Genomic DNA, 26,312 nt, shown 5'->3' with positions numbered 1-26,312 from the left:
TTCTGTGAGCAGTAACTGGATTTGCTGGGGTAGGAGAGGACCAGCAACGTGGGGAAAACAGGGCTTTTCCCTAGAGCAGAAGTTTTACAGAGCAGTAAGTAATTAGTCCTCTGTTCATAAACGTCTTTCCAAGTGTTCAGTCCTTCTGGTGGGTACTGGCCGTGCTGTTACCCCCCATTGACCAGTTGTGCTCCTCTGCCTCCATGTACACACACAGAGAGATGGTGGTCATTTTTTTTTATTTAAAAAAAAAATTTGTGTCACACTGAGTCTTTAAAAGTTCAGTTGCTCAGCAGGTATTTTAAAAAAATCAAGTAAAAATGGATCTATTTGTATTTTGTTACCTGAGGTAGGAAGTGTTTTACAGAAGGCCCATTCTCTGAAGTAGCAGGTAAACATGATTATTACACAATATCCTTGTACTGCTTCAAGCAAACTCAAGGTGAAGAGGCAGAAAGTGTCTGAAAGGAAAGGGAAATCAATGGGCAAGCTGACAGAGAGCAGAGGTAAAAGCAAAGCTGTGCCCTGGCCTTACTCTTCTTCCCAGGAGACGTGGGTCTAAAGCACCAGCAAACAGGGTGGTCAGGAATAAGCGCAGGTGTTTGGCTCAGAGCAAAATAATTCCCCTGAAGTATTCTTTGTTTGGCCTAATACTCAGTAAAATACAAATCTACAAGTGCCCTCAGATCGTAGGGTGTAACCAGCACCAGCCTCTGGCTTCATCTTCACACCCTGACTCACAGCTGTATCTTATCACACTCGACAGGGCACGATCTGAGGAAGACTCCAGTCACTGAGAAGGCAGGAGAGCAGAATGAGGCACGATAGGAATGTCTGGGTTGTGAGATGGCAGTTGAATCACTTTGCAAGTCTCTTTTGCCAGGGACTCCTAAATAAGCTTTTGTTTAAGAAACTCGAGCTATTTAACAATGATACCAAGTGACACGATTTTGCAAAAAGCAGGACTCACTTCCAGGGATAGCGCTATGAAATCTTGTGGTTTTGTTTCCCTTTTCTGTAAATTTTAGCTTTGTCACAGCTGAGATGATGATTGGTTTTCTTATGGCAAGCGATATGTACAAGTTTTAAATTCTCCACGGTAAACAGCAGCTGATAGAAGTATTCCCAGTTCACTTCTCTCCCATCTCGTGTTTTGACAGCTTCTGCCAGTTCTGGGACGACAGCACGTTTCTTCTCTATTCTTCAATACACAAAAGAGAAAACAATATTGCCATCAAAAGTTTTTTCATAATAAGTCTCCATCTCCCTTTTAGAGCCAGGCAGAATTTGAATTCTTTCACCATAACTAGGTTTATGATTAATTTGTTTTCCTGAGGAAATCAGTTCAGCGAACGCTGTTTGCCTCACAAACAGACAATGCCTGAAAATGGGGTTTTGCCAGAGAGGAGCCTTCACAAAGGAGAGTGCGGTGAGGAGGGGGGATGTTTCCATACAAAGCAAATCTGAAGAGAAGCAAAGCAGCTAATGAGAGGCAGCATTATAATCTGTCTTGGGGATTTTATGTTGTCAGAAACAGCTGCAGCATCTGAGCATCCTTTATCACAAGGCACTGTTCGCAGCGGAGCTGGCTGCGCGGTGTAAAGACTCAATGGCTCTACCTTTCCTGCCTCAGATGAAGGGCACAAAAGCACTGAGTTTGGATTAATCCTCTCTACGTACATGTGATCGAGATTCCAGGTGCTGAAGAGGATCCTGCTCTCCCTGTTGCTGTAGGGGTTGATTGAATGCTTACACGGGCACTCATTGCTGTCGAAAGGCCCCTGGAAAACAAGAGGCTGCAGTGAAAGGGGTGCTGGTTGTCATGCCTGACACTACTCTGTGCACCACCCAGGGAACCATTCCCTTCCTCCAACATCACTGCAAGACGTGTCACTGCTTGTGGGAACCAAGACCCTCTGCTTTAGAGCAGGCTGAACTCACCTGACATGAGAACCACCCCTCCTGCGTGCACAGACGGGCCTCCTCCTCCTCCCTTCTGTCAAAGTAGCACCCATTATATTTCACGGATTTCAGTTTCTCCGCCATCAGGTCAATTATCCCTTTATAGGCATCTCTTGCTGCAGGGTGAACATTTGAAATGAAACCACTAACCTGGAGGGGGAAAAAAAACCACCCAACAATCATTCCTGGGTGCCTGGAGCAGCCCAAGGCTCTTTTCTGCTATCTGTTTGTTGCGGTATAAAAGCGTTTTATATATATATATGTGGTCACAGGGTTATTTTTAGCTGGAGCAGCCCAAGGCTCTTTTCTGCTATCAGTTTGTTGCGGTATAAAAGCGTTTTATATGTGGTCACAGGGTTATTTTTACTACAAGCTTGGAAATAAGTTACTTAAGAGAAGCTTTTACCTCTTTCATGTAGCCCCGTATTCTGCTCTCACAACTGTACCGCATGTAGCTCGATTTGTTCTTAAAGCGAGACTCCAGACCTACAGGGAGTTAGATCGTGTTGTAACTCGGGACTCAGTCCTGGACATCTGCCTACCTGGGAATTTATCCCTTGTTTTCACAAACTCACTACGCACAGAGGGGGAGTTAGATCGTGTTGTAACTCAGGACTCAGTCCTGGGCATCTGCCTACCTGGGAACTTATCCCTTCTTTTCACAAATTCATTATGCACAGAGGTTTTTTTTCTTTCCCATTTTTATTTTACTGGTTTAAGACTTAAGACTCTTAGCACTTAAAAGGACCGTGCAGAGCATCTGCTGTGAGAGCAGTAGTTCTTAAATGTTTCTTAGATGTTATAGTTCTTAAATATTTCTTGTTAATATGCATACAGAACACTAGAGATTGTGAAAAGAAACTTAAAAACGCATGGTCATTTGATAACTAACCCCCTGACCAGGTACCAAATCCCACCGGCCAGAAGGACTCCCAGATTTTTAAACTACTTTTCTTTAAGAACAGTAGACCTGAGAGAAGTGACTCTTTTGAGCAGATTGAGACCTGCTGCCCCCAAGCGGGTGACAGAACGCACCTTCAAACCACTTCTCGTCCTCATCCCTCTCCTCGGCCAGGATGTTTTCGCTCAGGTTGTGGATGAGATCCGCCAGCAGCTTCTGCCTCCTGGGGGCCCGCTCCCCGGAGAGCAGCTGCCGTGCTGCCTCCACCACCGCGTCTCTCTGGCTGGAGAAGGCAGCCAGGAACCGCTCGATGTCGCTGGCACCTGCGGTTTGGGGGGGGGCTGAAGGGACATGACCAAGTTCTTCCCCCCCCCCCCCCCACTGCTGGTTGTACTCCCTACCCCAATCATAGAATGGTTCGGGTTGGAAGGGACCTTAAAGATCATCTTGTTCCAACCCCCCTGCCCTGGGCAGGGACACCTCCCACCGGCCCAGGTTGCTCCAAGCCCCATCCAGCCTGGCCTTGAACCCCTCCAGGGATGGGGCAGCCACAGCTTCTCTGGACAACCTGGGCCAGGCTCTCACCACCCTCACAGCAGAGAAGTTCTTCCTAATGTCTAACCTAAATCTCCCCTCTTTCAGTGTCAAACCCTTCCTCCTCCTCCTAGGGCTCCCCTCCCTGATCCAGAGTCCCTCCCCAGCTTTCCTGGACCTCCTTGAGGGACTGGAAGGGGCTCGAAGGTCTCCAGGCTGAACCCCTCCAACTCTCTCAGTCTGTCCTCCCAGCAGAGAGGCTCCAGCCCCTCCAGCATCTCCGTAGCCTCCTCTGGCCCCACTCCACCAGCTCCATGTCCTTCTGGTGTTGGGGGGCCCAGAGCTGGAGACAGCACTGGTGGGGGTGGTGCGTGTGTCTCTGTAGCTCAAGCCTGGAAAAAGTGAGCTTCCTTTAGCAGCTGTGTTCCATGAGATTTCTCTCCGATGTTAAATCATTCATATAGGGCGTTATTCCACAGCCATCACACCTTATCCTATCATAGAATCACAGAATTATCTAGGCTGGAAGAGACCCTCGGGATCATCGAGTCCAACCATCCACCCTACTCTAAAGTTCTCCCCTATACCATATCCCCCAACACCACATCTAAACGGTTCTTAAACACAGCCAGGGATGGTGACTCAACCCCCTCCCTGGGCAGCCTGTTCCAATGCCCGACCACTCTCTCTGTGAAGAATTGTTTCCTAATGTCCAGTCTAAACCTCCCCTGGCGCAACTTGAACCCATTACCCCTTGTCCTATCATCTGTAACTTGGGAGAAGAGACCAACCCCCACCTCTCTACACCCTCCTTTCAGGGAGTTGGAGAGAGCGATAAGGTCTCCCCTCAGCCTCCTCTTCCCCAGACTGAACACCCCCAGCTCCCTCAGCCTCTCCTCATCAGACTTACTCTCCAGACCCCTCACCAGCTTCGTTGCCCTTCTCTGGACCCGCTCCAGCACCTCAATGTCTTTCTTGTGGTGGGGGGCCCAAAACTGGACACAGTACTCGAGGTGGGGCCTCACCAGTGCCGAGTACAGGGGGATGATCACCTCTGGGGTCCTACTCCCCACACTGTTCTTGATCCAGGCCAGGATGCTGGTGGCTTTCTTGGCCACCTGGGCACACTGCTGGCTCCTGTTCAGCTGACAGTCCACCAACACCCCCAGGTCCTTCTCTGCCCGGCAGCTCCAGCCATTCTTCCCCCAGCCTGTAGCGCTGCAGGGGGTTGTTGTGACCCAAGTGCAGGACCCGACACTTGGCCTTGTTGAACCTCATCCCGTTGGTCTCAGCCCATCCATCCAGCCTGTCCAGATCCCTCTGCAAAGCCTCTCTACCCTCCAGCAGATCAAAATAAAACACCCCTCTCCACGTTCACGATCCCCGCCGCGGAACTCACTCACATCCCGGCCAGCTCTCCCCGGGGCCCAGCAGCACCAGCTCCGTCTGCGGCGGGAGGGCGCGGAAATAACTCTCGGTCAGCTCCGTCCCGTCCTCGTAGAGGCAGAGCCGGCTGCCTGCCAAGGGAACCTGCCCCCCGCGGGCCCCGTCAGCCACCGCCCGGGCCGCCTCACCGGTCCCACACAGCACGATCAGCCCTTCCCGCGATCCCCGGCCCGCACCTGCAGCAACCGGCAGCCTTTCCGCAGGAGCCCGCGCAAGCTCCCGGCCGCCACACCGAACTTCTGCGGGCTTCCGCGCCCGCGCAGCCGGAATGGCCGCGGTCCCTCCGCCATCACACCGCCCTCCCGCCGCGCATGCGCCCCTGAGGGGAGGCACCGGGGTTGGGGGGGGCGGGCGGACGGACGGACAGACGGACGCGCGTGCGCGGCGTTGCCATGAAACCCGGCGATGGGGCCGCGCTGAGGCAAGTGGGGCCTGGCTTGGTGTTCTCTCTTCCCTTCCTCTCCCCTCCGCCCGGGCCGGCCTCCCCCGAGGTCCCCACCGGGCCGCTGCCGTTCAGGGCGGCTCGCTCGGCGGCTTAGCCGTTCCCCCCGAGCCGGCGCCATGAGCCCTGCGGGGCCTGCGGGGCGCCGCCGCGGCCTGCTGCCGCCCGCTGAGGCGAAGCAGCGGGGCCGGGCCTGCGGGAGGAGGGAGAGGGCTGACATTATTGCCATAATATCCCCTAAACCCCTAAAGCGGTGGTCTTTGGCAGCGCTTGTCCTGCCGGGCGTTGCTGTCCCTGTCAGCAGCCTGGCCCTGTGTGGGGTTGTGGAAAGGTGCTGGCTTTGGGTGAATTTCACCCTGTCCTTGGTTGTTTGGTTTTTTTTCCTTGGGTTCAAGCATAGCCAGGACAGTACAGGTCGCTCCTGTGTGCGTATTGGAGCTCAAATAGTCTCAGGTCCTGTCTTGGATTAGCAGATTTAATCGAGTTTATTGGCGAACTGCTGTACAAGTTAGCTAAACCCTCATTTCACCAAGTACTAATAAAACGCTCAGCATAAGAACACGGCGTGCTTTATGTGGCCAGTATTAATTGTAGAAAATTTAGGTTTGTGGCCATCATCAACTGACTCCTCGGACCACAGCATTTAATTTGCGACTGAAGTGTTTCCGTGTTCTTTTATTGTCCTTCCAGGGACAAGCTGAAGCTCGAAACATCGTTGTGTTGACTGGCTGGCCTCACAGGATGCCCCACAAGATCGGGTTTGTGGTGGTGAGCTCGTCGGGACACGAAGATGGCTTCAGTGCCAAAGAGCTGATGGTTCATGCACCAACGGTGAATGGATGGCGATCGCCCAGGTACTGCCAGGGGGAGGAACGTGCACAGCTCTGAGACACCGGGGTTAAAATGTGTGGGAGATGTACCACAGCATCCCAGACCAAACTGATCATAAAATCAAAAAAGTTCCTTTAATCCCCGTCCTTATTCTGGGGGGGGAAAGATGTACCACAGCATCCCAGACCAAACTGATTATAAAGCCAAAAAAGTTCCTTTAATCCCCGCCCTTATCCTGGGGGGGAAAATGTGCCTTGATTACCACCTAAAGGCATCACATCACATTGCATTTAAATATAGTCCTTTAAAAAGAAAAAAAAAAGGAAACTATTTTTTATTCTTGTCAGTCTTCCTGGACTTTGCCTTGGCTTAGTCTTAAAAATGCAGCCTTCTCAGGACATCCCCTAGAAATGTGTGGACACTTTAACATACACATGTGTGTGGTGAACAAAAGATTGTCTCTACTCTACTCTTGGGTTTCTTTTTACAATCTTCCTAATACTGAATTAAACTGTAATAACTGTGGAAAGTTTCATAATTAAATGTTACTCAAGTTGGAAGCGCAGTCATCTTTAAAAAGATGGTTCAGAGATTGTGTATGTTTTCAGACTCTGTCAGTATCCACAGGAAATTGTTCTGCAGCTGGTGGAGAGATGTCGAATACGAAAACTGCAGTTGCTTGCTCACCAGTACATGATTTCAAGCAAAATTGAGTTCTACATCAGTGAAAGCTTGCCTGAATACTTTGCTCCTTATCAGTCAGAGAGGTTTCACAGACTAGGGTAAGTCAGAAAGCTCTAAATGGGTTTCCTACCTTAATCAGAAAGGCTTCAGGAGGCAACAATACTCATTATGCTTTGCACGCGACAATGCTACGCTTTGCTGCAAGCAGTAAAGAGATTCTGGGCTTGCTTAGATCTGTAACAAAGCTGAAGACATAGGTGTAGGAGGCACGATGCAGAGGAACACTTGCCAGATGACAGCACGCGTTGTTTCAGTTATGAGGGAGTTTTGAACCTTATCAAAGTACCAGCCTGAGGGGCAAAGATACAGCTGTGCATTTGTACATTTCCCCTGCTTACTTGTTAACGTTTTCCTTCGCAGTTATGTCCCTCTCTCAGACAATGAAAAGACTGATTTCAAAGCACGAGAGTTAAAATCGGTGTATATGGATGCAGTTGGCCAGTACCTGAAGCTGATTTTCCATAAAAATTATGTCAATAAATACAACTTATATGGTCAGGTAAGAGTCCTTGCTTGGTAATCTAGGTGACAGAACAGGCATAGGAATCTGCTCCCTTGATTTGTAGAAGCTAAAAATGTTGGTTGAAAGCTCCTGGGTTTATTTTTGTTTTCTTTTAAAACAGAAAATACAAATAAGAGGTTTTAAGTGACTTGGGATCATGACTAAGTGCGTGCAACTCATCCAGAACGAGCGAGTCAGGTGCACGTTGTTACTGCCTTTCATTCTGAGTTCTAGGCTACACCACGGGCTCTGTGCTGGAGACAAAGTCTCTCCTCAGAGAGCAGCTAGAGAACCACTTCTGGTCTCTAGGATCTGATGTGGCGTTAAGTGGAGGTGTTGTACAGCCATCCCCGTACAGAAAAAGCAGATATCTGCCCCAATTCTGCAGTGACTTTTCTCACTTCCATCTCAGAGCAGAAAAGGGAACAACTGATGACTCTGCAATGTGGTCTGTAGATTCAGTAATCAATTTTTAATGAAGCAAGAAGTACATCTAGCACTTGGTGCTTTTTTTTGCTTCCACACCACCCCAGAGACCACAGGCCCTATTCTTTTTTTTTTTTTTTTACTGTTTTTTGGTCCATTTTTTTGTTGTTTCAGTTTTCATAAGATATGGAAAAAGTAATGACCTTATGCTTACACATTTTCTTCAAATCTATCCCAGGTTGCCCTGGTAGCTATAAACATCATTGGGGACCCAGCAGACTACAGTGATGACAGCAATAGCACCGTAAGTGCACAGCATCCCTCTCTCCTTGCTGTTGCTACACGGGTTTGGGGTAATGGAGCGCATCTTTCTTGTAGTTTTTTGCTGTAGCAGAGCTGCCAGGTATTGATTTTTATTTTATTTTTTTATGTTACCTTGAAGCAAGAAAGCTCTCAAAAATTGAGCCTAATTTGTGGATACAAAAAATAAACCGTAATCAGTTGGAACATTCGCACTTTCAGCCTCTCCAAATTACAATATGCCCCAGAGCATAACTGTTATAAGCTGTGTAGTGTTTGGTGATTGTGGCAAGTCAGAATTTCTGTCCTGAACACGCGCTTGGTGAATATGCATTAAGATATGTTTTCTTCCCCTACAAAGTCTTCCAGAGAGAAGCTGATAGACCACTACTTAGGAATTAAATCAGATGATCCTGCTTTGGATGGAACTTACCTTGGGTAAGGATGTTCTTTTGCATCTACCCTGGCAATAATGCCTGCTCAGTCTAAAGTAGTTCTCGGTCTCTGGATTTTGTTAGTTCCCTGTTAATGGGATCCCTGCAGATGTACGCTCAGCCTGATCTATCTTGGATTAGCTGAAAGTTTCTTTTACCCATTTTATACCTTCAGGAAACCTGACGCCATTTCACCTCTGGATGATCTGGCTTTTGACATGTACCAGGACCCAGAAGTTGCTCAGATCATCCGCAGACTGGATGAGAAGAAGCGCGAAGCCGCCCATCACGAACGCTACGACTACGCCAAGAAACTCAAACAAGCCATCGCCGACCTGCAGAAGGTATTGTTGAGAGACTGTTTGTCTCTTAAGCCAAACGGTGTTTTGGGGGTCCATCAGGGACCCTGGCATTCATGTGGAATCGTAACGATTGCCAGTATATTTTCACAGAATCACAGAATCTTCTAGGTTGGAAGGGACCTTAAAGATCATCTTGTCCAACCGTCAACCTGACTGACAAAAATAGACACCCACACAACAAACAAGGAGCATCATCACTAAACCCTATCTCCCAGCACTACATCAACCCCTCTTTTGAACACCTCCAGGGATGGGGCCTCAACCACCTCCCTGGGCAGCCCATTCCAATGCCTGATAACCCTTCAAAAGAGTAATTTTAAGATCTGATAGCTTGATTTAACAACTTGGCTGGAAATAGTGGAACAGGTACAAATGTCCAGTAGTGTGATTCCAAACTAGGTCGTTATTCCATCTTCTAGGTCGGGGAGCGGCTGGGCCGGTACGAGGTGGAGAAGCGCTGTGCTGTGGAGAAAGAGGATTATGATCTTGCTAAAAAGAAGAAGCAGCAAATGGAAGCCTATCGCCTCAAGGTCTACCAGCAGCTGGAGCTCCACGACCTGCTGGATGCAGAGCTGATGGTGGGTACTCTTACTCCTAATCCAGGAGGTGTTATCATGCTGTTGTTGTAAATAGAAATAGCAGAGCTACCAAGATAAATTCAGGAAATAAGAGTTGTTGCACAGGTGTTTTATGACAATTACATATGGATTTAAAGTTTTCTGTTTGGACTGTGGATTTCCCTGACCAAAGACTTGCACGTGGCACTTCATGAACATACTTAATTCTCCATGAATTACATTACATTAAACTGCTGAGGTCTTTGACAAATGACATTAGAATTTTGGATGTTTTGCATAATTTCAGGGCTACCCAATACAGACTTATATGATACCTTCTCGTAGTTTGAAGGGGTATAACAGGCTTATTCTGGCATCGTGGCTAACCATACAGAATTAATGGGATAAAATAGAGTTTTATATTGTTCTCAGAATGGGAAGCTTTATAATCTCACCACACACACATCCACACAGAATGATTCTTCAATTCTTTCATAAAACTGCATCCACTGGAAATGATTACACATCTGTAAACGAGGTCTGATACTAACTTGAAAGCAGCAGAATGTCATTGACTCTCAGAGCTGTAGGTGTGTGAACTGTGATTTTAGTACATTGTTAGCTTTGCTTTACAAAATCTTCTTCCCTTTCTCAGATTCAAAAGCCACCTGAATTGCCTTTGGAGTCTATGATTTATCCTGACAACCCTCAGCGCACAGAAGCTACAAATTCACCTCCCTCTGAGCGCACAGAACCACAAAAAGGAGAGACGTGGAAGGCAGAGCCTTTGCTAGAAGAGAAGCCAACAGCACATCCCCTTTCTGCTCAGCCCGTTGCTCCCCATCCGTCCCCTCCTCCCGTGGCTCATCCCACAACCTCCAGGGAAGTGTTTCTCAAAAAAAATGTGAGTATTTTACCTCTGTCACTGCAGAAATCTGTCACAGCAGATCATCTTGTGTTCAGACTTCTAAAACAGCAAGGTCTTGGGTCGTTATTCTCGTGGTTTCTGAACTGACTGTTCCTGAGCAGTGCCTATCCAATAATTGGCATTGGCCTTGCTCTTTTTTTGGAAGCTTTTACAAATGTTATCCAATAATTGGCATTGGCCTTGCTCTTTTGTATGTTTTTTTGGAAGCTTTTACAAATGTGCATTAAGATTAAGGCAAAAGTGGATTATACCTGATTTACAAATAGATGAATGGAAGCAAATAGACACAAAATGACTAATTGGGGGTAACGTGGCTGATACAGTGTAAGCTGAATTTTGCTTGCCCCATTAATGGCTTAATAAATCTCCTTAGAGATCATGTTGGATGAATCCACAGCAGCAAGGGAATTAGTTGGAATGTGGCCATAGGGTCAGAGTTGGTTTTGTGCCTAAAGAGAGGAAGAAGGTCATGGTATCTAGTCAGCTTGATGTTTGGGTTTTGAAGCTAAGGGAGACTTGTGCTGGCACTGATGGCAGTCAGATTCCCTCTTAACAGGATGCTTACATGGGATAATTTAACAGATAAAGCTTTATGACTTGCTGGCCTCCTTTCAACAGGTGGTTTCTTTTGCAGATGTGTGCACTTCCACAACAGGCATTTTGTGTGTGTTTTATTGTATTCTGTAGATAAGAAATAAGTTTTATTCACAGGCACTGGTTCCATTTCTTCACGATGTCCTTATGGGAACTTCAATATCTGTACTTCATTGTAAAGTGACACTGCTTTGATGGGGGGGAACCTGCATTGAGGTTAATCCAATTAGTGATGAAATGACTTAGATATAAAGAAATGACTTTACATCTAAGTCATTTCTACAATAGCAAATTTTATCTTCTCTCTCAGGTTGAACTTTTACCTTATGATGAGAGACCTCTTCCAGCTCTCTGCAAACAGCCTGCTGAAGCAGTTGCCTACCTGGAGCCACCGGTGGCTGCAGAGGACATCAGTGACACCCCGAGAAGTGGCATCACTGGGGAGCCAGAACCGCTGACAGAGAAGGCTCTGAGGGAGGCCAGCCCTGCTATTGAGGTGTTTGGAGAAGCTTTGGTAAAGAACAACACAATAAACTCATAGATTGCTGTCCCCTGTGCTGAGTTGATTTGATATGCCAACAAGGACCTGCTCATACGATTTTTACACGTTCAGAGCCATTACTTACAAATCTGAGATTAAAATTCAATATATGGGGGCCTGCTTTCAATGCTTGTATGATGCTGTAGCTTTTATGAATAATTACTTGATGAGCTATTAAGGTGTGTCAGTAGATGCTTTAGGGTACAGACCCTACCAGAATACCCATAACTTTCACTGTGAATGGTCTTTTGTAGGGAGAGAAACCATTACTGTCTCTGGAATGGTTCCTTGAGCCTGACTTGTTAATCCATTTTACTCACCATTATTTTAAAAAAGTGCAGAAACACCGTAGGAAACACCTAGGGATTTCATGCTTAAGTTCATATGTTCTTTTGAGGCTGTTTCTATATATAAATGTTGAATAAATAGTGAAGTATCAGTGTTGGCCTGTTAAGAATTAAAGTGGTTCTGTGTTCAGGTTTCAGGAGCATATTCCAAAACGTGGTCCTATCGAGAAGATGCCTTACTGGCTGTATATAAGAAGCTGCTGGAAGTGTCAGTAAACACCCCAAAGGATGATTTAAAGAACATGCTGAGGGCTGCCATCTTTCTTGTGAGGAGGGCAATCAAAGACATAGTATCCTCAGTAAGTTGTGATGTGTTTGATGATAAATGCTCTTGTGAAAAAACAGCGGCCAAAATTGTAGAACCATGTGGTTAAGATACTTCAAACAAATAGTTTGTAAACTGTTGAGTAAGTTTTAAAAAAAAAAACAAAAGAAACCCAAAACCCCAAAGCAATTGGAATGTCAGCTTTTAGTTAGCATCAGGGACTGGGCAATGTCAGGCATTCAGCAGCACAGAAAATTCTGTCCAGGGCTGAGTAATGAGCTTTAGAACAACTGCTGATGCAGTAAATGTGTGCTGAGGTTGAGCTTTGTGGGCTTCAGTTTTGCTTTTTTTTTTTAAGGTTGAAATTTGGTAATGAAGTAACTTTTAGTTCCCATCTTGAGAGGCTACAGTTAGCCTAAGGGGACCAAGGCTTCAAATAAGCCTTAAAGAGGAAGAAAAGAAAAAAAATCAAGAGCTGTGTTACTCTCTATAAAACAAACTCTGAAGCCTTTCAGCTAAGCCCTAGCAACATGTTTTCTGGAGGATAGAGACCTGAAGTAGCTTCCACCAAGAGTGTTACTGTAATTCCAGATTCCTGCTGCTGCTGGTCTTTAGAGCTACAGAAAAGATTGTATTATATTGTCTGAAAACAGGGATCTGTGTGGTATTTTTGTTCAGTGTTTCCTTTCTCTTTCTAATTTAGGTTTTTCAAGCTTCCCTGAAACTTTTAAAAATGATCATTACGCAGTACATACCAAAGCATAAACTAGGAAAGCCAGAAACTTGTCATTGTGTGGAAAAAACACTTCCAGATTTGCTGTCTAGAACAGGAGACTCTTCATCGCGGCTTCGCCTTCTGGCTTCTAACTTCATTCGGGTAGGTGTTTCTCTTCAAAGTGATTTGCATTAAGAATGTCACAGAGCTTGTAGGTGGATAAAGGCTTGATTTCAAGTCCAGAGTTTGCTGCTGTAAAGGATTATGCATTTTATGGCAGGGGAAGCCGTAGCACCAATTTACTCTCTTTACTGTGTTTTTTCGAGCAGTGTGTTGGCAGCTTTGTTGGGGACAGTGTGATGAGAAAGGTGTAACTCGTATTCTTCTTAGCCTTTGTTGGGGACAGTGTGATGAGAAAGGTCTAACTTGTATTCTTCTGTATTCTTCTTCTTCTTCTTGTATTATTCTGCAAGTGATGTGCAGAGCTGAGAGCAGGCAGGTACATTGTGCTCCTCGGCCTGTGGTGGGATTTCATTGCCTTTTTGACAGTTGACTTTTGAAAATCAACTTAGCAAAGGCATAGAAAAGGTGCCCATTTTTAAGGACACAGCCCATGCCTTGCTCAGCTCTATTGTCCTGTAGAATTTAGAAGAAGAGCAGTAGTTCTGCATGGAAATGTGTGAAGTCAGTTGCAGGAGCAGAGTGGGTCCTGGCTCTGGGTCACTTACCCTCGCTTGCATCCACACCTGGAGAGAAAAGACTTTCCTTTCACTGTGGACATAAATAAAATCGTAACAGCATTATTGAGAGAAGTGGCCTGGTGTGCCACTGTAACCCCAGAGGTGACTGGTGACTTTATTACTGCTGCTTGGCTTGTTAATAATAGATTTTGTAATTGAATGAGAAAGGAAATCAGAAATGGTTACAAGTGTATTTTTGTAAACAGAACCTGGCCTGCAGAGAAGGAAAATGTGCTTATTTTGTATCGCTGCTAATACACTGCCTGAATAAGCACTTCTCTAGGGAAGTTGCTGGGTATTTCTAGAAATAAGTGTGTCCAAAGCAGCCCGGTGACAACTGTGCAGGCCCTCGGGAGGTGAGACTATGGGCACCTTCCTCTGCTTGAGCATCTGTCTGCTGACAGGAACGGGGAGCAGGGCTGCTTCCGGTTATTAAACCTGCCAAGAAATAAACATTGAGCTTTGAATAACAGCAGAATTTAGCCCTTAAGGTCCCTTGCAAAATAGAATGAGAAATTCTAAGATGACACATGCTTCTGAAGCACTCTTGAAATCCATCCTGACGTGTTTGTATCCTTTGTGACGCTTCTCATCTACCTCCTCCTCATGTAGTTCAGTGTCAGTTGGAGTTCTTGACGTTTGTCTTACGCCCAGTTCTACAGCTCATCTCAGTATGTCTAAGATTTTATCGATTTCTCAGTAGCTTTCTCTCTGATGCCAAAGATAAAGACCAAACATCTGTATAATCTTCTCCTTAAAGCCTTTACAAGCAACTGCTGGCTGCTAAAGTAACAAATAAGCAGCTACTCCTCAGAGAAGGCTTATTTCTTTTTACTTAACTTGTTATAAGTAACTTAGAATAGCTCTACTTTGCAAAGACAGTTAACTGTCCACATTTAGCATTCCTAAACGCGCCCTGGCTCTCTGTACGTTTGTAGGAAATGGCACTGTGTAGTGAAGTTAAACCTCTTCAGATCATCCCAGTTCATCTGGTTCAACCCTTAAAACCCAACGCCCCCACACACGTGGCGATGAGTCAGGTGGAGTTGGTGGAACGTCTCCTGAAGGACCTGGGAACGGAGAACTCTGGCTTCACCGTCAGCAACGTCATGAAGGTAAGAGTCTTGAGTGCACAGAATCACAGAATTGTAGTGGTTGGAAGGGACCTCAGAGATCATCGAGTCCAACCACAAAAAAAACCAACCAAACAAACAAACAAAAAAAACCCAAGAAAAAACCAGCACCCACCACCTAAACACACAACAACAACCACCAAACCAAAAACCATCACCCACCCACACAGCACCCCACCACAAACCAGTAATCTTGGGCACTAGAGCATGCCCTGAAGAACCATGTCTACACGTTTCTTAAATACCTCCAGGGATGGTGACTCCACCACCTCCCTGGGCAGCCCATGCAGTTCACAGCATGGAAGGCATGTTTTTGTTCCTGCTTTATTAAGGCTTGTCTTCCTGTTTTGGGGTGTTTGGTGAATTGCTAAAGAGAATTTAAGAGCCTCTTGGAGGTGCAACTCACGACTTTGTGAGGAAGCAAGATGTCAACAGAGAAAGAAAGAATCACTGGGTTCAAAGGTGTTTGAAAAAAACCATCTGTGTGAAGATTTCTCCCACTGCAGTGCAATAATTCTCTTGGATTAATCATAGAATCATAGAATTGTCTAGGTTGGAAGAGACCCTTGGGATCATCGAGTCCAACCATCTCCCCTACTCTACAAAGTCCTCCCCTACACCATATCCCTCAGTACCCCATCTAAACGTCCCTTGAACACAGCCAGGGATGGGGACTCCACCACCTCCCTGGGCAGCCTGTGATCAGCAAGTCCTTAAAAAACATGTGGGAAAAGAGGCATAATTTTGTTTTTTTTTCCTTTCAGTTTGCAACAGGAGCTTTGGAGCACAGAGTTTATGAGGTTCGGGATGTGGCGTTGCGGATTATCTTCGACATGTACCGGAGGCACAGGGCTGCTGTTCTGGAGTATCTCCCTCCCGACACCGCCAGCATTCGCAAGACTGTTCTCTATAAAACACTCTTTGATGGATTTACTAAAATAGATGGTAAACTTTCTGAAGCTGAGCTCAGGGTACGTGATGAGAGGGTAGAACATACGCAGCTATTTTAAACTTTGCATTGCTCTGAGAAACAGGCTGATTTCATGGCTGTATTAGGTGGTGAATGGCACATGTAGCACATGTAACAACACATCTCAAGGTGTGTTTTTGACATAACTGAGTGTGAAAAGCTGGGGTTCACTTTATTACATGTGCTCACTCTTCCAAATAAAGACTACAAAGAATATGGAGGTGGTACTTTGGAAATAATACACGATCATTTTGGCAAATACTGTTTTATGCTGCCTTGCCTTGGAAGCAGTCAGCACAGAGGAAATGGTGTGTGTTTCTTTGAGGTTAATGCAGAGGAATTTGGGAGGAGGGAGATTTTTTACTGTGACAGACCAATCACTGCACCGAGCAGGATATTTCTGGTGCTAGATTCACTGTTTATTCTATGCTGATGTGTTTTGCAATCTCTTCTGTATGACAGATGGGTCAAAAACTTGTGTAATTGAAAGAGTATTTCTTGACAGATACAGAGAAAGGCAGCGACAAAAGAAGCAGAGAAACAGAAGAAGGAAGAAATAAAAGTCCTGCAAGGACAGCTGGCAGCTCTGAGGGAGATACAAGCAGAAGTTCAAGCTGGAAAGGTTAGGGTGCTCTGGTTTTGATTTTTAGGTTTTTTAATCCTTTTTTTCCTCGGGTATCATAGCAGAAGTTCAAGCTGGAAAGGTTAGGGTGTTCTGGTTTTGATTTTTAGGTTTTTTTAATCCTTTTTTTTCCTCGGGTATCACGGGCTTAGAGAATTAACATTACTGTTTCTGTTTATAAAATTCGGGCTTAGAGAATTAACATTACTGTTTCTGGTTATAAAATTAAAAAAAACACCACAAAACCAAACCAAAAACCAAACCAAAACAAAAACTGAGAGAGAGGGAGAGACTCCATAACACACACTGACTGGCTTTCCCCTTCAGCAGTCCAGCTTAAAATCTGGGGGGTTGTTTTTCCTAACAGAGTATAAAACTTGGGTTCTTTTTTATAACAGCTTTGTCTATCGTAAGGTAAGTTTCAGGGTGTTTCTACAAGTCTGGGTGTGTCTGTGTCAGCCAGAGAACAGGAACAGTGTGCCAAGGCCCCCCAGAAGCACGATGTGCTGCACTTCCATGAAATTTTAAATCTGACCCTTAGACTGGCAGTCAGCTGCCCTGGTGCTGGAAGAGGGGCTGTTTCCCATCCTCAGAAGATCACTGTCTCAATACCTGAGAGATTTGCTGTAGGACCAGAGACACAAATGTTGTAATGCATTGGCTCTGCTGCTAGGTTGTTAATTCCAGAGAAAAATCAGGATGTAATCTGTTTGCCTTCTCCCTGGGAAGAATCACTGTCATGAAGCAAATTTCTGACTTAAATTTCTTTGTTCAATAGGAGAAAGAATCGGATTTTCACAAGCCAAAGTATCAAGGTAGGTAATTTCAAATAGTATTAAGGAAATGTAGAAATATTTCAAGATGGCTTTGAAAGACTGCAGATGCTCAATGGATTATTGACTGATCTCAGTTCAAGTCATGCCAGAGCACATCAGCCTGGCTGAGTCTCAGTCTGCCATAGAGATAACCATTTCACAGAAGAAAAGTTACCATCAGATAACTAGTTAATTTCTCCTAAGAAATGAGTGTGTCTTGGCTTGAAACTACTTTAGCTTTCTCCCCAACCTGAGGTAGATCATCTACTACGTGTATAAATACTCACTAGATGACTAAAGCAGTAGTTTCCCAGCTGCCTGCAGGTCTGTTGTCTGTCAGTGCTCATTTCCCAGTATGGCAATGGTATTCCAGGGTTTTTTGCTGTTAGGATCCAGAGAAGCAGGTTCTAGGCATGCACAAAACTGAATTAAAATGTGATCTTGGTTTTAATAATTCTCTTTTTACAGGGTACCAGGTAAATGAAAGCCCACCGACTGCAGCAGCAGAGATTCCAGATAATCACTACTCTGTCACAAATTACTTGGATAAGTAAGTTAGATGAGCAGCTTCTAATCACCTTAAGCACTTGGTATAACCTGCAAGCTAATCACCTTAATAACATTTTTCCAGTAGATCAAAGCTAATACCTTTGGAATTTAAACAATGAAAGCGAAAATATTTTCTAACAGATTTGGGAATATCACCAGGCAATACCAGATGGTGATTTTTTAAAGTTCTTGGATAGTGTGACCTTGAACTTGTTTTCTGAGCAGTTGCTTGTGTGATAGGAAGTGGCCAGAGTTTGATGTTCAGCTGCAAAGACATATTGTAGCTTTCATGTGTATTGTGGGATAAGGCCATAGAGAAATTCTGGGGCTGTGAAAGCCAGTTTCAATGAGCTGTTCTTGGTGCTTTTGTGGAATTACGTCTTTCTGTATGAACAAATTATTGAGCTGTTCTTGGTGCTTTTGTGGAATTACATCTTTCTGTACAAACAAATTATAGTTGTATTTACCATAAATGATAATAGTATCTTTTCATGCCCTATCCTAAGGTCAGCACTATATAGGGAAAATAAGGTTTACCAAGATGATGGCTATTTTTTAGAATAGTTTCTACCACAAGAACCAGGATTCATCAGTTTCACTCTGTGAAGTTAGTGACGTTTGTATTTTTTTTTCCTAGTTTATGTATTTTTTGTGGTGAAAGGGACGAATCCTTCACAGAGGAAGGTTTGGATCTCCATTACTGGAGACACTGCCCGATGCTGACCAGATGTGAGCACTGCAAACAGGTGAGGCAGACACTGCCTGGGGATACTCTTAAGATATTAACTGTTGTTATTCTGGGTTTAAAGTGCTCTGAGATATTTAACACTAACGTAGGTGAATGCTGAACACAACTGAAAGATCTTGGGCAGTGCTTTTGAAAGGAGCAGCATTGTAAATTGTATTAATAACAGGATTAAAATTTCATTTTCCCTCTGTCATTTTGGAAAGTGAGAAATTTAACTTCCAAAGACCACATAAGCAGTTTTTAAAATCCTATCATTTACTCTGCACAGTACAAAACCTCTGGGTCCCTCTCATGGTGAAAGGGACGAATCCTTCACAGAGGAAGGTTTGGATCTCCATTACTGGAGACACTGCCCGATGCTGACCAGATGTGAGCACTGCAAACAGGTGAGGCAGACACTGCCTGGGGATACTCTTAAGATATTAACTGTTGTTATTCTGGGTTTAAAGTGCTCTGAGATATTTAACACTAACGTAGGTGAATGCTGAACACAACTGAGTGCTCTTGGGCAGTGCTTTTGAAAGGAGCAGCATTGTAAATTGTATTAATAACAGGATTAAAATTTCATTTTCCCTCTGTCATTTTGGAAAGTGAGAGATTTAACTTCCAAAAAAACACATAAGCAGTTTTTAAAATCCTCTCATTATTTACTCTGCATGGTACAAAACCTCTGGGTCCCTCTCGCCCTGTTGCAGGTGGTGGAAATCGCCAGCCTGACCGAGCACTTGTTGATGGATTGTGATAAAAAGGACAATTTTGGGAAATGTCAGCGATGCAGCGAGGCCCTGCCAAAAGAGGAGTTGCCCAAACATATTAAGAGCAAGACTTGCAATTGTGAGTAGATTGGAACAGGAAGGTTGAACCTCAAAAATCAAGTCAGTCAGACTTTCAAATCTTGTGTACCTCTGGGGAGTCGGAGCCCTCCTGTTGAGGTGCTGCTCTATGGATTCAGAAATCAAAGTGAATCCTCAGGAGGGAACACTTTTGGAATAAATGCCTGAGTTTCCCAGTGCTTGAAATACTTTGCTTCTGTGAATGCACGGGGGAGGACAAGTGAGGAGAACAGAAAGCTGCTACCACGTCCTTGTGGATTAAGCCCTGTTGTTCCTTTTGATCTTGTTTCAGTGTAGATGGTTAAATGGGGCTTCTTTGGGAGCAGTTAATAGGGTAGGAGCTGGTTTAGCTGTGGGGTAGTTTTATGCTCTTTGTTGTGCAACTTCTCCTCCTGTATTTGAAATTAGCCTGTCTTTGCTGTTCTCACATTATTTTTCTAATCATTTCAGCTGCCAAACCAGAGAACGTGGCAAACCATTGCCCCCTGTGCCATGACAACTTTCCCCCAGGAGAGGAGGTGAGGCTGCCTTCCAGATGGGTCTGATGTTGTTGTGTCACTGGGACTGAATCCGTGTCCTCTCCTAACATTGCCTTATGCCCAGTGACTTAAGAACTTGCCTGGATTATTGCTGGCATCTGGGATGGCTAAATTGTCCCTCCAAACCCTAGGGCTGACATATTGCAGCTTAAAATACTGCAGCAAGACTGAGCACCTCCAACAGAGCAGCCAGGATTAACATGGTGTTGATTTGGGGTATAAGAAAAAATTCTCTTGAAGAAATTAAGCAAGAACTGCTGTAAGGGTCAAGGGAGTTGTGAAGGTCTCTCTGCTTTCTACACAGATGCTATGAAATCTCTGACATGCCAGCTCCAAAATGGTTTTTTGGCAATTGAAAGTATATGTTGGTATTATATAAAAAGTGATTTGGTCGGAAAAATACGTAAAATATCCATTTCAGTCTTTTGTATGAGTCCACTAAGGCTATGTTATGATCATCTTCAAGTAGTTGTGGGTATGATTTAATTTTCTGAAGAAGTCTGTCCAGGAGGCAGCCAACAGCTCTGAGCTTGGTGTTAGAGCCAGTGGAAGGTCCATGGCTGGTGTCACCTGTGTCATTGTCTCCCTTTCGATGGGACCTGACCCTTGAGTAGCGCTTTGTTCTCAAAAGGAAGTTTTGTCCAAATCCTTTTTACTTTGCCCGGCGTGAGGAGCTCAGACAATATTGTAACCAAGTCTGAAAGGTTTGTTGAGAAATGTATAATGTATGTGGTGGTTCCATTTGGGGATATTATGTTTTTTCTTGCTTCTGTGCAAATTATTCTTGGAAGTGAGAGACTTCACGTAGCTTCTAGTTTGAAGCATCTGTCATGTTTTCTTGTAATAGCGGCTCCTACTCCTTCAGGCTGCTGAATGCTGCAGCTATTATCAGAGCCTTGTAGTCCTGCCCACGCCTTTTCAGCTCAATGTATAGTTGAAAAGATTTTCCATCTTATTTGTACCTTGTTTTCCTGACTTGAGCTCAGCTCTTGAGGAAATTTAAAAAGCAAAACAAATGTCACTCGCTTTTCATTTCTAGTATCTGGCTGGATTTTTTTTTTTTTTTATTGTGAGGTACCTTTTAAGGTATATTTAAAAATTGATATATTGATTTCTGTTCTACCTGTTAAGTCATAAGGTGTTCATGCTTTTATGAGTGAGCAGATCGAAATGCTATTGCCATAAAATCTGTGTAGAGCTCTCGTTTTCCCCGTGTTTTAAATGTACATACATAGATAGACTAGATAAAAGATCGGCTAATTTTGCTGGTTTTGTAATATTACTCCTTTCTAATTGACTTTAGGCCTGGAAGTCTCACCTAATGGGCATCAATGGCTGTAAAATGAATCAACGGAGGTTTTCCACAATGAATAAAACTCTTCTGGTGCAGCCTGGTAAGATGCTATTTTATGATAACGATAATTAATGGTTTTTACTGTGTTGCCTTTACTTAAGAAAAGTATTTCATCCTTGAAAGCAAGAGGGCTCTTAATTGCTTGTTCAACACGGTTTCTGCATGTGTGTAACCTGACTGCTGTTTCCTCTGCTGGAATGGCCTACAGTCTGCTCGGGGAGTGGATTCTCAAACCCTCTCAGTAACAGCAGTTTCAGAGGCATCAGCTCAGTTCATTGTGGGGATTTGATAATTTGGTCACTTCAATCTGGTTCCTGCACACTAGTGTGACCATGACTGGAACAGTCAGCAGTGACACCAAACAGTTAACGTGCTGGAAAGCTCCTGAACGCTGACACAGAGAACCCAGAGCCCAATTTAGCTTTTACTGTCCAATCAGAGGGTGCTAATCTCATCCTAATTACAAACTGAATTGAATCGTTAGTGCTGCGTGCTGCTTTTCCTTTTCAGCTTGGACCCAGGAGCTAGGCAGAATTTATGACTGTGCAAAAATTGCTGCTGATGTCAGGTGGTTTTTTAACAGTCATCTTTATAAATAAAGCCCATGCAAAATCCTTTTATATCCTGAAGACAGGAGTTAAACAAACAAGCTATTTTCACTGCCTGCAGCACCAAAACTCTTCTGGCCAGTAACATCCCATTCCTCCTTCAGACTTTTTTCAGGGTTATTTGTCCCCTGTGTGTTTGGGTTGTTGCTGGGATTAACCTCCTCTCTCTGCTACTTGCTTTGCTCCTGTCTGTGTCCTACAATTACCCCAAGCTCCTGGAGAGAGCTCTTGAACTGTCTCTTTCAGCTGTCATTAGTGAATGGGATTAAACTCAGCAGTTTCCACTTTTCAGCTGGACCTCACTAGTGTGACCATGACTGGAACAGTCAGCAGTGACACCAAACAGTTAACGTGCTGGAAAGCTCCTGAACGCTGACACAGAGAACCCAGAGCCCAATTTAGCTTTTACTGTCCAATCAGAGGGTGCTAATCTCATCCTAATTACAAACTGAATTGAATCGTTAGTGCTGCGTGCTGCTTTTCCTTTTCAGCTTGGACCCAGGAGCTAGGCAGAATTTATGACTGTGCAAAAATTGCTGCTGATGTCAGGTGGTTTTTTAACAGTCATCTTTATAAATAAAGCCCATGCAAAATCCTTTTATATCCTGAAGACAGGAGTTAAACAAACAAGCTATTTTCACTGCCTGCAGCACCAAAACTCTTCTAACATCCCATTCCTCCTTCAGACTTTTTTCAGGGTTATTTGTCCCCGGTGTGTTTGGGTTGTTGCTGGAATTAACCTCCTCTCTCTGCTACTTGCTTTGCTCCTGTCTGTGTCCCACAATTACCCCAAGCTCCTGGAGAGAGCTCTTGAACTGTCTCTTTCAGCTGTTATTAGTGAATGGGATTAAACTCAGCAGTTTCCAGTCTTCAGCTGGACCTGCCATCACCGCTCTCTGTCTGTCTGTCTGTCTGTCTGCAGCCCTGCTATTTCTGCTTGCTAACGAGAGCACTGATTAGTTTGTGGCTGCTTGGAGTTTGGAAACATGGTCAGGAGGAACTTAAATCCTTCCTGGGTCAAGCTAAAACTCCAGAGCAAATTCCTAGAGATATTGAGGGAGCCCTGACCACTTAGTCCTACCCCTCCTGGTACGAGATGCACCTCAGCTAGATGCTGCCAACTCTTAGTTGCTGGTATCAGTTATTTAGACTTAATATATCGTGAGAACCAAAATGGTAGATACAATTCAAGACTGGGACTAGATGTGCTAGCAATAACGATCTGTCTTTTCTCTCCACAGGCAAAGTAGGTGGCCAGTATTTAAAGAAAACGGGTCCTTCAGGAGCAAAATCTCGATCTCCCTCTATAGGAAGCAAGATCCCAACCCCGAGAGGGGGTCCAAATAAAAGCACTGGCAAAACATACTCAAAGCGATGACAGGACAAGTATTTTTTCCTTTGTCTTAATAACTGGACATATAGTTGTTAATAGTTATTTAAAAATTGTGGACAACTTGTCATCTTTTTTGTTTGACTCCTTGGGGCTGTTGATCAGCCTTGAGCGGTACTGGCCCTCACTGACCACTATTCCCACTGACCCCCATCCCCATTGACCTTACTGATCCCCATCCCCACCATCCCCACTATCCCCACTGACCATTATCCTTACTGACCCCCATCCTCACCATCCCCACTGACCCCCATCCCCACTGACCCCCGTCTCTCTTCCCTCTATAGGAAGCAAGATCCCAACCCCGAGAGGGGGTCCAAATAAAAGCACTGGCAAAACATACTCAAAGCGATGACAGGACAAGTATTTTTTCCTTTGTCTTAATAACTGGACATATAGTTGTTAATAGTTATTTAAAAATTGTGGACAACTTGTCATCTTTTTTGTTTGACTCCTTGGGGCTGTTGATCAGCCTTGAGCGGTACTGGCTTTGTCTGATAGCTCTTGTGTCACCTGCCTGTGCAGCACTGGGTTTTGCTCCTAGAAATATGCAAATGTTGTGGGAGAGATTTGACCTGTCACATTCCCTCTGTGGCACAGAGGCTGGGCTTTGTCTGATAGCTCTTGTGTCACCTGCATGTGCAGCACCGGGATTTGCTCCTAGAAATGTGCAAATGTGGGAGAGATTTGACCTGTTACATTCCCTCTATGGCACAGAGGCCATGCCCTGGTCTTTGGCTGGTTCCTCATGTTGAAAATCTGCCCAACGAGTTGAGGTAACAGAGTCGCGCTGCAGCTGCGGTTACAGGCAGCTGAGGTGAGCCCTGCTCCTGGGATTGCTCTGGGGCTGGGGCTCTACCAGGCTGGGTTTGAGATCCAGGAAGGAATTTCCTTGAGATCCAAAAGCCACAGTTGGCTGTGTCCTGGCTTTCTTTTGGGGAAGAGCAGAAAGCCCTACCAGGCTTTCAGGACAAGAGCTGAAAAGCGCTTGATCTTTTGATCTAAGCGTGACACTTGTTTGCAATTGCACATTGTGAAAGCTTGGGAAGGAATGTCTATATTAGCTGACTTTACAAGGTAATCACTTCAAGGGAACAATTGTGGAATATATTGCTAATAGTTTTCTGCCAAAAAAACAGGGTCACACAGGGTCACCCTTCTTGTTTGCGGCGAGAGGCAGGTTTGTTGTGGAGGCCTGAATCCGCACATATTTCAGGTTTAGGCCTCTAAAGGCAGCAGAGCAGCACCCAAAGTGCTGCTCAACTCCAAAAATTAGCACCAAATAAAAAGCATGAGGGCTGGCTGTTGCCATGTGACGGGCCAGCGCATAGGGAGCACCATTAAATGAGCACCAAGTGCCTTATTAGTCCTTATTATACTTATTAGTGCTCTTGACAGGGGGGTTAAACCGAACCGCAGGGGTCCCATTTGGTACGTAATGAGAGTAGGTATGGATGGAGCTACTGCAAAAACTAAAGTTGTGTTTTAAAATCTTACAGTTAATTCTGAAATGCATCCCCAAGATCTTAGCAAGGCCCTGAAAAGCTTGAATTCATGAATCTACACCTTTTTCCCTGCTCTAGTGTACTTTTCCACTTGCTTCTAAATCCAGCTCTAACACTATTTTTTCTCTAGTAAGATCTTGATTAAAATAAACATCCATAGGCTGCTGCATGTGGCCATTTAATAGCTTCAAAGAGAACAAATTCTGTTAAACGCAATGATCCTCGTGGTTCTACTTCCATAGGCTGCTGCATGTGGCCATTTAATAGTTTCAAAGAAAACAAATTCTGTTAAGACACAATGTGTGATGCTTTGTACCCAACACAACAATCCTCGTGGTTCTACTCGCAACATTTGGGCAATGGCTTCCCAGGGTAAAATTAATTGGTCTCACCTCGATGTCTACCACAGGTACAAGAATGAGCAATCGTGGTAATAGAAGTAGAAGTTTTGGGGATTGGGTTTTGGGTTTTTTTTTTGCTACCACAGAGTGTGGTATTTTGTATATAGAGCACTGATTTTGTAATGCACAGTTTTTATAGTTTGTGTGCAGCCTGTCTACAAGCTGAGGAATTCTACAGGTAGATCGGTGCACCTGTATTTTGAAAGCCTTTATATCATTTCTTTAAGTCCTGGAAATACATATATATGCATTAGGAAAATATATATATTAACAAATATTTAAGCATTTTTATTTCTGCTTTAGTGACATGAGTTCCTATTTGGGAACCTGATTCCTTATGCAAGAAAATCACTCTTGATTTTCCTCAGAGCTTATTAGCCTGTGCAGTGGGCTGGAGGCTCCTGAGCTGCTGCCCAGAGCATTTTTGCCTTTAGGACATAAAACTGTGAGCTTCCCACTGTGTAAATTTAGTGAAAAAGAAAACCCGTTTGCAAAGGTCCTGCATGTATTTTGGATTGGCCAATGCAGTAGGTAAGGGAGTCAGTAACTACAGCTCTGTGGTGTTCCTCAGCTGTGGCTTTTAGAGCCAGTCAAGCCAAGTGTACTTAAAATACTTCAATCCTGCATGTAGCAGGATGTGTGCTTTCTGTTTTATAACGTGACAGGATAACCTTTTAAAACATGGATATTTTAAAAAATAAATAAATAACATTAACACAACCAACCAAGCCAGAACAACCAAAAAAACCCCGAACACTATTAATTCTGGCCAGGGTGGTGTTTCCCAGTGCTGGCAGGAGGGCTGGAGCTGTGTGAGGCACCATTTCAGATGGATCTTGGGCAGCTTTTTCCCTCGGGCAGCTCCTGCTGCTCCTCTTTCTGCAGTTGCTGCCTTTCTCTTGGCTCCGGGCACAGGGATTACGCCGTAGGGACCCGTGCAATAATTCTGCAGCTTTTTCACTGCAGGAGGCTGTCCTGTAGGAGATTCGTGCAACTTAGGGCTTCGTAATTTTTATTTTTTTTTTTCAAATCCAGAATGGCTTTTTAGCAACATTTTAGAGAAATCGGTGAAGTATTTTAGCGTGTATAACATTCAGTGAGATTGTTGGGTATCTTTAGACTAAAAAAATACACTCCTAAAATGAGATATAAAGATAATATTTAACTACTCAATGGAAACAACTTAAAGGTGAGAAAAAGTAAAATTTTTTTAGGATATGGAAGGACCTTCTTTGCGTGTAGTGGTACCAGGTGTGGATTTTAAAGGGTGAGCT

The 26,312-nt window shown here is 44.5% G+C and overlaps 2 protein-coding genes across 6 annotated transcripts; one reads left to right on the top strand and one right to left on the bottom strand.

Moving 5' to 3' along the window:
• Nucleotides 1–220: 220 nt before the first annotated feature.
• Nucleotides 221–5,235, bottom strand: DFFB (DNA fragmentation factor, 40kDa, beta polypeptide (caspase-activated DNase)). 5 transcript variants are annotated; one of them, XR_001413211.1, is made up of 8 exons: nucleotides 5,020–5,167; nucleotides 4,801–4,927; nucleotides 2,998–3,186; nucleotides 2,369–2,448; nucleotides 1,942–2,112; nucleotides 1,681–1,781; nucleotides 971–1,196; nucleotides 221–461 (listed from the first exon to the last, which is right to left on the bottom strand). XR_001413211.1 is itself a non-coding variant. In XM_014952426.1 (8 exons), the coding sequence occupies exons 1-7, from the start codon at nucleotides 5,131–5,133 to the stop codon at nucleotides 985–987; spliced, it is 999 nt and encodes a 332-aa protein (XP_014807912.1). In that variant the 5' UTR covers nucleotides 5,134–5,167; the 3' UTR covers nucleotides 221–461; nucleotides 971–984. The 5 variants fall into 5 exon arrangements, 4 of the variants coding, with proteins under 4 accessions (XP_014807912.1, XP_014807911.1, XP_014807913.1 ...); XM_014952426.1 differs by having other exon boundaries at nucleotides 971–1,201; XM_014952425.1 differs by having other exon boundaries at nucleotides 221–1,201.
• On the top strand, nucleotides 5,191–23,248 carry CEP104 (centrosomal protein 104kDa). Its single transcript, XM_014952428.1, has 22 exons — nucleotides 5,191–5,264; nucleotides 5,976–6,139; nucleotides 6,725–6,898; nucleotides 7,221–7,359; nucleotides 8,027–8,092; nucleotides 8,450–8,526; nucleotides 8,698–8,866; nucleotides 9,304–9,462; nucleotides 10,097–10,345; nucleotides 11,274–11,477; nucleotides 11,983–12,150; nucleotides 12,820–12,993; nucleotides 14,510–14,686; nucleotides 15,469–15,675; nucleotides 16,180–16,296; nucleotides 17,075–17,111; nucleotides 17,580–17,661; nucleotides 18,298–18,406; nucleotides 19,104–19,242; nucleotides 19,692–19,759; nucleotides 21,084–21,174; nucleotides 22,984–23,248. The coding sequence occupies exons 2-22, from the start codon at nucleotides 6,027–6,029 to the stop codon at nucleotides 23,118–23,120; spliced, it is 2,856 nt and encodes a 951-aa protein (XP_014807914.1). The 5' UTR covers nucleotides 5,191–5,264; nucleotides 5,976–6,026; the 3' UTR covers nucleotides 23,121–23,248.
• The last annotated feature ends 3,064 nt before the right edge of the window (nucleotides 23,249–26,312 follow it).

The sequence above is a fragment of the Calidris pugnax genome, unplaced genomic scaffold (assembly GCF_001431845.1).
Source record: "Calidris pugnax isolate Ruff unplaced genomic scaffold, ASM143184v1 scaffold217, whole genome shotgun sequence".
Lineage (NCBI taxonomy): Eukaryota > Metazoa > Chordata > Aves > Charadriiformes > Scolopacidae > Calidris > Calidris pugnax.
Note: the sequence above shows the minus strand (reverse complement) of the source record. Positions and strands in the feature narration are given on the sequence as shown.